The sequence below is a fragment of the Glycine soja genome, chromosome 19 (assembly GCF_004193775.1).
Source record: "Glycine soja cultivar W05 chromosome 19, ASM419377v2, whole genome shotgun sequence".
Lineage (NCBI taxonomy): Eukaryota > Viridiplantae > Streptophyta > Magnoliopsida > Fabales > Fabaceae > Glycine > Glycine soja.
Window position 1 is genome coordinate 38,431,480 of NC_041020.1, and position 13,068 is coordinate 38,444,547.

The 13,068-nt window shown below is 29.6% G+C and overlaps 1 protein-coding gene across 1 annotated transcript; it reads left to right on the forward strand.

The window, feature by feature from the left end:
* Positions 1-10,106: 10,106 nt before the first annotated feature.
* Positions 10,107-13,068, forward strand: LOC114399192 (psbP domain-containing protein 6, chloroplastic-like). Its single transcript, XM_028361324.1, has 3 exons — positions 10,107-10,548; positions 11,598-11,914; positions 12,708-13,068. The coding sequence occupies exons 1-3, from the start codon at positions 10,254-10,256 to the stop codon at positions 12,876-12,878; spliced, it is 783 nt and encodes a 260-aa protein (XP_028217125.1). The 5' UTR covers positions 10,107-10,253; the 3' UTR covers positions 12,879-13,068.

Below are 13,068 nucleotides of genomic sequence, written 5' to 3' on the forward strand. Positions count from 1 at the left end.
ACACACTGTATGGGGTCCCATACTCACATAAATATGAAGTAGATCAATACTTTATATAGTTTGTTTGTTGCAAAAAAATAAAAAAAAACACTTTCTTTTTAGTTATCAAAGCAAAGTTAGGGTTGAGAATAGCATAAAAGGACATACTTTTAGTTATTTAAAGTGATTCGTGCCATGCACGGATAATCTTTATAAATATTATTATAAAATATTTTAAATATATTAGAAAGTGAATTTTAAATTAAATTGTTTTTTCTTCTTCCTAATTTTGATCATAGATTATAAAGTATAATATTTTTATTAATAATAATTATTTTCCATTATAGATATATAGTTTATTATATATATAGCAAATGTGATTTTAAAATAAACGAGAGAAATAAAAATTTATTATGTGTTAGGTAAGATATGTAATTTAAATAACTGCTGTGAAATAAATCAATATAAAGTGAGAGTTCCTAATTAAAAAAAAAAGTATTGTATGTCATGCACAAAAGTATTTTCATGTACTATATGCTTATTTGTAAATAATGCTAATATTTAATTTTTTTAAGATTTTAAAATTTGATGAACCAAAAATAATAATAATAAAATTTTGTTAGATATCAATGATGTATCATAAAGTATAATAATTTTAAATTTATTAACTTGCAATATAAATAGTTGCATGAAGATTTGATATTAATTATTATATTATGGTTTTCCAGATATATAATAAACTATATATACCTATAATGGACAATAAATATTATTGATAAAAACCATGGTTTTCCATATATTATTAACTTGCAATATAACTTTCAATCATGGTTTTTAACGATAACAACTATATCCTTTTAAAAAAATGATAACAACTATATATAAAAAAATTTATTAATATTAGTTGCATGAGAGAAAATAAAAATAATTTTTAACAATTTATATTCTTATTAGCAAAGAAATTATAGTTTTCTAATATATGTTCGGCACATGTATGTATTTAATAGAAAATTAATATATAACAATTATACTGAACAAATTCTAAGCAAATATCAAATAAAATTAAACTTGATTTATAATAATATTTATATTTTCAGTATAACTTATATCAAATATTGTCATAAAAAAATTCTGTTATTAGCACAAATTATTTACCAAAATAAATCATTTCCAAAAATTAATTATATTGATATCTTTTTTTTAAAAAAAAAGCACTAAATCGAGTATAAGAAATTTTGGGTAAGAAAGGACAACTTCAGGGAATTTTTAACAATATGCACACCCTGTCTCCAAAAAAAAAATCTCAATATACACTAGTTTGATTCTTATTTTCTAAAAGCACAATTTGTACGTAACATTAAAATTTTTTAAGAGTCAAACTAGTATATATTAAAAATTTAAAAACATTATTTTCTTAAAACTATTTAGAGTCTTGTGTATATTGATTATATTATATAAAATGATGTTTAAGAGTTAAACTAGTGTATATTGGGATTTTTTGGAGAGAGTGTGTGTCTATTGGTAAAAATTTAACGACTTGAGTGATATGATGAAAGAACCTTTTACCGCTTTGAGATAACAGAGAGAGTCTTGTTGAAATAACACTCCTTTGCTACTTCTTTTTTCTTGTTATTCTTATTTAGTTCTGTTATAGACTTATAGTGGCAACACACACATTGAGAAAGAGAAAAGAAGGAAACGTTTGTGAATGAGAAAAATAACATGAAGGACTATGTTAGGTTGGCAAATTTGCATTTGTGGATTCAAGTAATTGACCTGAAAGTAGCACCACAACAATAGTTAGAGTTCATATTTATATCAGGTATTTGTTCATGGGAAATTGAAAATTAACTATTAGTGTTAGTCAATATTTATTATGGGTATCTCCAAAGCTGAATTTCCATTTTTAAGTAATAATTCAGAGGTTAATCAAATGTTTCATTTTTAATACCTGCAATAAATTACTTGTAACTAATATACATGAGAAATCGAAAACTAATCACATTACGGATATCTATAAAGATTAAATATTCAAATTTAAATCTTTAAGAATTGACTTATGTAAATATATTTATTTTATTTATTTATATTCCTCATGGAAATGCTAAAAAATGATTTTATATCTACATTAGAATTTGTACTTGAGTTCAAAATTATATTTATAAATACATATTTCATTTCAAAATAGTAAATGCTAAGAAAATCGTTCTATATCTATATTCTATTTAAATTCAACAGGGGAATAAATTATATTTATTTGAATATGTATGTGATTTCAAATTAATTTCCCCTATATAAGGGAAATTAAAAATTAATTATTAGGGATAATCAACGTTTATCACTCAGTAAAAAAAAATTATGACGGGTATGTCTGAGGGTTGATTTTTTTAAGTGATAATAATTCAAAAGTTACAACTCAAATTTAAATATCTAATTTATTTCATTCATATTACTTGGAATAGATCTTTTTTTTCTGAATATTACTTGTAATAGATGCGCAAAGAAGAAACGGAAATTAATTATTAATATTAAGAGTACCCTGGAAGGCATTATACCATACGAAAATATTATTTATTTTCAGTAATGAAAAACTATTATATCTGTAAATTAATTATATTTATGAAACTAATATTCTGAAATTCTAATTTTCATTAATTTATTTACATGAAATTCAATATTTTTGGTGCTGAGAATTTTCTTGCGCTAAAATATGTTTTCAATTTAAATTGATTTGAATTTGTATATTTATATATAATTATAATTAGGAGATCATTATATATTTAATTCCATGCTTAGATTCATTTTGATTATTATTATTTTAAATTGAATTATATCTAAAAATTAATGTCATAAATAATTTATGTTACGTAAATAAATGTCATGTACATAATCATCCATTTCTTATTTTCATTTAATTTAATAATAATAATAATTCATTTTAAAGTAATGATCACTTAAGTCTTGACTGATTTCTATCAATAATTTAATGCATATGCAAATATTAGGGAGAAGACGGCATGAATTTTTAATATCTTTAATTATATTTTTATATTTTGAAAAAAGACCAATAACTATTTTAATATACTTTTTGTTATCAATAACTATTGTTAACAAATGTTGTAATAAATTGTTTATGCAGTAATTATTTTATGAAAATTTAAAATATGTCATAAAATATTTTCTACAATTGATTTAAATAATTTCTATCATTAAATGAAGTTCATATATTTTATTTTTATATATGATTTGATTTTGTAGAAACACCCCGCTTTAAATTTTTATTCTTTAAATTTTGATTTAGAGGAATAGAGAATTATGTTTGTGTGATTAAAAAAATATTAGTTATTAATTTTTATTATTTTTGTACTGTCCAGGACACTCACAAAATATACGTGATATTTTACATGGTACTCAGAGATGTATGTCAATCCTACACGTCAATCCTACAAATAATTAATTATCTACAAAGTCACACATTATTTACAAGGTATAATTTTCTTCTAGCTTTTATTTATAAGCTATGATTTATCTCTAACATTATGTATAAGCTTCCGACTATTATCTACAAGTCAGGAATTATCTGCAAAGGCTATAATAGCCCCTACAAATAAGGACCCACAACTACACTCCACTCTTATAAATATCAGATTCCATCGAACCCTCTAAACACACATTCGCTCACACTAAAGCCTACACATACTTGCTCTCATACACATATACTTGCATATTTCTCCTAACTCATATTCTTACTTGAACGTCAGAGTCTTTTGTTTTGCAAATCTCCCCTCTTGTACTCTTGACAAAGTCACCTCTCAAAGCCGACGTGTGAAGTCTAGGAACACTCTTCGGTCACTTTCACCCTGACGTGTGCTAGCTTCAGATTTTGGCAAGAGCATTTGGCGCCCATCGTAGCGCTAGGTAAAACATACCCCACAATCTCTCGTCAACACTCTCCTATTCATCCATGGTTAGCACTCGGTTTGGCTTCAGATGCAAGACCCCTCTCAAAGAGTCTCATCCTCATCTAGCAGTTATGACAGACATAGATACTCTACAACAACTCCAAACCCTCATTACGGAGATGGAGTGACGCCATGAGAAGGAGCTAAGAAAGCTAAAGGATGACCATGATCAATTGGAGGCTCGTGTCAAACGTCCCCGGGGCGACAAGAACTCCGCTCAAACATTGTCTGAGCACACCCAAGGGGAATCACACCTTCAACGCACAACCAACACTACAGATGACTTAGGTCTCTCCCACATGCACCGTCTAGTATGGTGGACTACCCGCCGACATCCTTTTGTTGACTACATTATGGAGACAGACATACCCTTGGGGTGAAAACCACTCAACCTCAAGCAGTACGATAGGACAACAGATCCAAACGAGCATTTGGATGCCTTCCTGACCTAGGCGAACCTCTACATTAATAATGGCGAAATTCTATTTCGTATCTTTCCAATGTCCCCTAAGGAGGCAACATTGACCTGGTACAGTGGACTCCCACCTAGGTCCATAGATAGCTTCGACACCCTCGTTGAACAATTCAATGTGTAGTATGCCACCAACAGGTCTTATGCATGACCTTGGCCACCTTAGCCAGTCTACGACAAGCAGACGACGAGCCCCTCAAAAAATTCATGGACCGATTTGGGCACACAGTTGTCTAAATCTGAAATCTTAACCATGAGGTAGCATTGCATTCCATGCTCCTCACCCTACGCTCCGTCAAGTTCGCAGGCAGTCTGTGCAAAAAACCACCTAGTAGCATGGACGAGTTGCACAAGCGAGCCAAGGGCTACATTCAAATGGAAGAAATATCTAGATTCAGAAATGAAGTCCGACAAGCCGGACATAAGCGTGACAAGTACGAAGGAAGTATCAAGACCGACTTACACAAGTCAGGCAAGAGGCACAAGCTAGACAAGCGTCAGCCTCTCCCTAAATGACCCAGGTACAAACATTACACACCTGTAACGGCCAATCGCACCACGATTCTGGAGGAAGTTTTCAACCTAGAGGTACCCATCAGGCTATCCCTGATGAAACCTCCTAGATCAGGATCAAACACAACCATGTACTATAGATATCATCGTGGTATTGGTCAAAACACAAAAGACTATTGTTGGGTCCTAAAGGATAAAATAGAAGAACTTATATAGGCTATCCCTGACATTTATATTCACAAATGTTGTATCTTCCATGAAATCGTAATCATTAATTATAGACATCTCTTTATAATTTGAAAAAAAATCAAAAAAGAGAAATACTTTTTCGGTAAGTAAATAATGTTAAATATGATGACGTCCTTGCTTACGTCAAACTGAAAGTTAGTCAGAATTGAGACTAGCTGTGTTGCCACAGTTCAAAGAAGTTGGAATATAATCACAGGAGAGATCAGTTTCATAGTGTCTTCTGCATAGTGTTGTCCGTGTCACTTTGTTGCATATAATATAGTTTACTCGTGATCTTTCATCAATAGATTTCAACGAGATAAAGATTTGAGTTATTAATTCCAAGAGATCATCATTTTAAATAAGTTAGTTTATATGCTTTTAATTTTTTTACTCCTAACTTATACGGTAATCTATAAGTTTTTAGTTAACTTATAAGCTTTTAGTAAGTTTATAAATTAATTTATGAAACATAGTCTAGTTTATAATTTCGGATATAAATTGTGTTCTTGAATTTTTATATGCTTAGTAGTTTGTTAGTTTTATAATATGTCTGGGTTGGTGTTTTAAACACATGTATCTCAACATTTTCACGTCAAAATGATATGTTGATGCGAAAGTTAGAAATTGTCGCTTATGAAAATTCACCTCAATTTGGGTTCAGAATCGTTTTCAAACACACTTAAAATGTCAATGCATGAAAATTAATTCATTACCTATATTTATATCTATACTCTACATTTAAAAGATTTATCGCTAGTAATCATCATGTCTGATTCGAATAAAGTTATTTTTAATAAAAAAAATACTTATAATTTAGACAAAAAAAAATCCAAGAGACTATCATTTCGATCAGTCTTCAATTTCATAAATAAATTTCATTTTCTTGAATTTTTACTATGCTTAGCGATTTGTTAGTTATAGAATGTCAGTGCATATGAAAATTAAATTATTATTTATATCTATATTATACTATACACATTTATCTATCTATATTTATTTCTTTCCCATATTCTATTATATACTATATTTATTCTATACTATATGCATTTGAAAGTCATTGTTGAGGAAACATTTTACATATGACATGTTGTGCATTGTCTCCAAAATCACCTTTTTAAAAATCATACCATTTTTAGCCAACATCTTATGAAATGTGTGCTTCTATAATATTTTTTTGGATAAATACTAATTTGGTCCTAAAATGTGTTAAGTAATGATAGTTGATTCTTAAAAGATGAAAAAATTTAATTTAATTTCTAAATGTGTAAAAAGTGTAACAAATTGGTATATCGTTAACTCTTCTCCGTTAATGTCTCTCCATATGTGACATGTGATCTCCCTGCATGATAGTCCATGTGTGTAGAAAGAATGTTACATCATTGATGACTGTATCATACTAATATGTCAATATTGAAAGTTTTATTTTATTTTAGAGCATTCTTCCTCCTTAAAGTGCTAACAAATTAGTCCATGAATATTAAAAATTACTATTAACTTGGTTCTTCAAATATATAATTTACTGACAAATTAATTAACGAAAGATAAAACACCTAATTACATAATCTCAACCACAACACGCACGCAAATTGAAATTATTCCTATCAAATAGGAAGTTCAACTCTAGCTGTCATCAACCTAACATATTTCAAATCCCTAAACATATTCCTTTCATTTATGTGTAGACCATAGTCTTTTTTTACATGTTTATGTGTCTCAATATGAGTTAAACTTGGATAAACCCTTAACTTATTGGCCAACTTTTATGCAACTCATTTTATAATAGTTTGCTTGTTTTCTAAGATCCTACCACAATTATGCTTTAGCACAAAAATAATATTAGCAACTCTTTTTACAACATAATATTAAATTACACATCACTTGATATTTAACATTACTTTTAGCAATATTGATACATCCTTTTTCAACAAATGAAAGTATAATATATGCACCTTGGTTATAAAGTAAACAAAATGAATAAATTATTTAATACTTATTATTAATTACCACAACAAAAATCATATATTAAAAATTTAATATAGATAGAAGTACAATATAAATCACATACTTTAATCATTAAAAATTTAAAACAATATTAGCTACATAATGCAAAACATACATGAAATAAAATCAATATAATTATAAAATATAGTTTGGTTCAATTTCTATATCAAAAGCTGAAAATTGAACCAAAACACACAAAAAATATTATTTTTGAAGTTTTTTATTTTGCAGTTTTTGATTTAATAGATTCTTTTATTTTTGGGATCAATTTGACAATTTGCAAACGGTTTGATTCAGTTTAATTTGAACACTTCTAAAATCTCTCATGAACACCCTTTTGTTTGCAAATTGTTCCACCTCATGTAATCATTTCTCTTCCACTTGATATCCGTATCATGAAATATGGTGTAGTCTCTCACAATATCAATAAACATTATGACAACATCAAATTTCATCCCAATCTCCAAGTGCACAAGTCCAAAATGACTTTTTGTATTGTATTAAACTTCTTGTTTGATAGTTGCAATTTCAATTTGCATGCATGCAAATGTGTTGTGTCTGAGATTATTTAATTAAGTGTTTTATTTTTACGTGGATTAATTTGTCAATAAGATGTATCTTTGAAAGACTATAATGATAGTAAGTTGTAATGCTTCAAGACTAATTTGCTAGTATTTTTTAAAAGGAGAGGTAAGGTGTTGTAAAAAAAACTTTCAATATTGATAATTTAGTCCATGATAAACATACTGACATATTAGTTCAGTATAATCATTAATGATGTGACACCCTATATTTACACATGGATTATCATGCAGGGAAGTCACATGTCACATAGACATAAACATCAACTTTAACACAAAAGAGTTAATTGCAAAATCAATTTGTCTCACTTTTTGCATATTGAAGGATTAAATTCAAAATTTTCATCTTTTAGGAATGAAACTATCAACGTTTGACACTTTCATGGACCGAAATGGATATTTATCCATATTTTTTTCAAAACTCTACAAACTAACTTTTTTTTCAACATTTTGTTATAAAAGACTTTATAAATTATTAATTTTAATTTACGTTAATCATAAAAAATTGTAAATATTAATACACTAATATATATATATATATATATATATATATATATATATAAAAGAGTATTTAGGTATTTTTAATATTAACGGATAATGAATATTTTCATGGGTACCATGATATCCGCCTCTATCCGATTAACAAGTGGTAGTGAAAACATTTGTACATGCTACTCACAGTTACTCGTTAAACATATCTATTTTCTATCTATTGCCGATTTTATTAGTGGGTGTAGGTTTTTTTTATCATCCCTAGTTGGGATAGAAGACCCGACTAAAGATGATCAATTAAGTTCTTTGACAGAGATTAATTAGTGACAAAAAACTAATGGATACTTTACACTGATATAATGATGGCCCAAAAAAATACAATAATGATGCCAACAAATATTGGGTTTAATGAAAGGAGTTAGTCTCTCACAATGTAGTGGAATCTAAGATTCAAATTTCAATAGAAAAATATGTTTATATTTAATATTTGATCATACCTTGAACAACAAGATTATTTTGAAAAGAAAGTTAACCTAAAAATCGAAAACATAAATATGTTCGGAAAATCAATCCAAATTTTCCAACATTAATACAAGTATGTGGAAGTCAAGAGGTGTATTCCATGAAGTAGTAAATGCATTTTGGCTCTTGGAGAATCCTACTAGCATAATGAGAAGGTAAGTGGATAGTTGAAATCGTTAATGTGCACGTTCTTTATGAAGGAAGCGATGAACCTTTTCTAATGGATCATGCGAAGATAGAAGTCACTATCCAGGCCTAGAGAGAAGGTCATCACCCTAAGAGAGAGGCAGATTTTGGTACAATTAAAATAAGGAAAACAAAGATAAACCAACAAGCAAAACTACTCCTGTGGGTAAGACAATCTTCGTAAATTACATGGAAGATTTTTTAAATTTGTTTAGAAAACTTGTTATGTATTATGAAATAATGAATATTTATTGAGATGTTTCCTGAAGGTATATAAGACATGTCAAATCAGATAAAATATATGTCTTTTACTATTTATATTTGTAAGGTTGTTATCTATGCCTCATATATTAATCCTGATTGTTTGTGAAAGGCATTTACCCTAATAATACATTGATGCCTTGGTGGTATTAAAGTTATTTTATATTGTTATTTAATTATAAATATATTCATATACTATATAATAAAATCCCTTTTCATAAAAAAATAGTAATAATAAAATCCCTAATTTGAAGAGTATAGTTTCACTCTCTCGACACTCGTTCTATTCTCTCCTTAGAAGGTACATTTGATATATTATTTCTGTTTAAGCAAAAAAATATCTCTTTTTTTTAAGTTACAAAAAAATATACCTCTTAATTATATTAAATTATCCTCTTTTTATCTTACTTGATTTTTTTAATCACCTATTCATATCAATTTAAAAATAATTTTGTATCACAATTTAAATTATTTATTATAAATTCAACATATAATTTAAAAATTTCAAAATATTTATTTATTATGAATTTTAATTATAATATAATTTATAAATTTAAAAATATTTATTTTTATGAATTATAATTATAATTATTTAGATATAAATATTTATCTTGCATAATACATGGAATAACATACCAATTGTCGTATATAGTAAGATACTTTTGAATAATTACTTTAGAAATTGTATGTAAAATTAGTTTTTTTAATGCATGTAAAATTAGTTGATAGTGTGTTCAATAGCGTAAACACTATGGAAACTAAATTCCCATTTCTTTCATTTTTAACGTAAAATAATAGTAAAAATAAAATCAAAATTAACAAAACTTTTTAAAAAATCAAAAAATAAAAATATTAAATCCATGTAATCTTAAAGATTAACTTTCGTAGTTTAGTTCCCCAAAGATAGGGAGTATGAAGTGTAGCAACTAAGAAGTGTGATCCTGGTGTATCCACAATGGATAAGAAACAGAGTGACTAAGATTCTAACATCAACCTTAAACCTTGTCCTTCATATTACACACATTTCACCAACATTAATTCCCCCAATCTGAAATGTCAACCTTTGCATTCACTTCTTTATTCCAAATCACAGTCTCATCTTCATCTTCATCTTTGCATGCTATCAGAGCCTCAGCTTCTGAGTATGTTCCCTCCCAACACACCCTTAGAAGGGAATTCTTGAAGGGTGTTGCTGCTTTGATGCCTCTTCCACTTGTTGTGCTGATAGAGCCACCCCCTTCAGATGCTAGAGAAGTTGAGGTTGGCTCCTTCCTTCCACCTTCACCCTCTGACCCTTCTTTCGTTCTCTTCAAGGCCTCTGCCAAGGACACTCCAGCCCTTCGTGCAGGTACATTGATTTGAAACAGAGAGAGTGGTTGGTGATTGCATGCCTATGTGTTTGGGCATCACATTTATGATATTCTAAAATCCTGAATAATTTGATAGTATGCCTTAGGAAACTATGATTTTGATGCCTCTCTAGCAAACAATTTGGCGCGCTAATTGATCACTGGGGTCTTCCTAATGATGATTTTGCACCACCTGCTATCTTATTTGATCTAATGGATGCCTCTTAATTGCATATTTAGATATTATAGCTGTGAATTTTGGAGGTTTATGACTTTCAAAAGGTCTTATTATTGTAATTAGCATCTAGGTAGAATTGAATTTTGTAAAATTAACTAGGGGGTTAATGTACAATTTGGTAACTAAAAGTTGATGTCTATAATAAACTCTCATCCTGCACATGGATGCGGGTTTGATTCCTCCTGATGATGAGAAAATCCCCCTTGGTGAGCAACCTCCTCAGGAAGGTCTCCTAGCACCCAAGGTCTAGTTGAGTAGCTACGATTAGATAAAATTGCTTGCAGTTTGGGCCGTGCAGCAATCATCTAGGTAGGCCTATATTGGCAGCCGTAGTATGCCATTGCCCATTGGTGCCCTACTTGGTAGTATTGGGGTGTCTCCCTATTTTACCACATCATCAGCACAAAAAAAGAAAAAGTTCAGGTCTATACAAATGGGTCCTTAGAAGTATCAACCTGATAACAAGTTTACCCTTCATCTCTCAACGTACTAATTTGTATGGACAAAACCTTTCAGGATCAAAGCAGTACAAGTTGCCATTCACTTTCACTGATTCATATATTATAGTCAATAGTAGTTATGAGGTTATCCTCATGCATCTACAATTCTAAATTGCACCTTTTTGGAAAATGTTCAATAAAGTTATTGGCTTCTGATGAATTTTACTGTTGACATTATTATATATATATATATATATATATATATATGTTCAAACTTGTTTATATTTAAGAGATCAAACCATATCTCAGGCAGTTGATCTTGTCTACTGTTGTTCTATGCAATTGATACTCTAGATTTAGTTCTTTGCAGGAAATGTGCAGCCATACAAGTTTATCCTCCCCCCGACGTGGAAACAGGCTCGTGTAGCAAATATACTATCTGGAAATTACTGCCAGCCTAAATGTGCAGAGCCCTGGGTGGAGGTTAAGTTTGAAGATGAAAAACAAGGAAAAGTTCAGGTAGTGGCTTCGCCCTTGATACGCCTTACCAACAAACCAAATGCAACAATTGAGGACATTGGGAGCCCAGAAAAACTGATTGCTTCTCTTGGACCATTTGTCACTGGAAACACTTTTGATCCAGAAGAGCTCCTTGAGACTTCAGTTGAAAAGCTTGGTGATCAGACAGTAAATTTTCTTTTCATAGCCTATGTTGTCTGAACGCTTTTCTTTTGGTTTTGCTTATTAGAAAATGAAGAAACTGAATGAAATACTCAAGTAATAAGTTTAATAATTAATAGTTTTTTTTTCAACATTGTCACAAAATCAATGATTTAGGAGTTATAAGATTAACTTGGTGATTGGAAATGGGGGTTTAAGGGGGAAGGGTGGGGGGGAGAGGTCATGAGTTCGAATCCCCTCACTAATATTCTTAACAAAACTGACAACTAGCATTGGTTGATCAAAAAACAAAACAAAATCGATGATATTGACTTCAATTCCTATCCTCTAAGCATAAGCTATGCAGAGAGAACAAGAATGTTCCAGTTGAAGCATTTCACTAAAATGAGCAATGTAGAAGAGGTTTATACACACATGTATTACATAAATTGCAATAAGAAATTTCAGAAAACTAAAGTATTTGAAATCTCTGGAGGATGGGGCCTTATGAGCTTTCTGGAGTGTCTTTTTACCAGTAGCATTTCAGTTATTCTTTTGTGTTGCAATATAGTGCTTATGGCAGTTTAGTCCATGTGTCTATTCTTAAATAAGAAACCCCATGTGCCGTGTGCAGCTCCTATTGAAAAAGATAAACAGAACACAAAACCAAGTTTTTTATCTACTGAAACTCACAATTATAGATTGCATTGCATACTCTTCTTTTTTAATATTTTCTTTTCATTTTCCTAGCTAAATATTGTTATAGAAACCTGGTGTTGGCAATTATTAGTGACTAACGTTTCTGAAATGGTGTCTGCAGTACTACAAATACGTGCTCGAAACACCATATGCTCTCACAGGCACACACAATCTTGCAAAAGCAACAGCAAAGGGAAACACTGTTGTTTTGTTTGTGGTTAGTGCCAATGACAAGCAGTGGCAAACTTCTGAGGAGACTCTAAAAGCCGTGCTTAATTCCTTTGAAGTTTAGTTTTCTGTCAAAGGTAAATAAGAGAAGTTTATTTCTTTCTAGTTTTTGTTTATACAAAATTACTCAGAAAGAATTGCATTGGCCACCATTTCAATTTTTTGTGTTCCGAGGTTAAACTTTAACTTTTAACAGTCTGGCATTTTTCTTCTTAGTATATACCTAATTGAGTGAATGACATATGTATTGATTA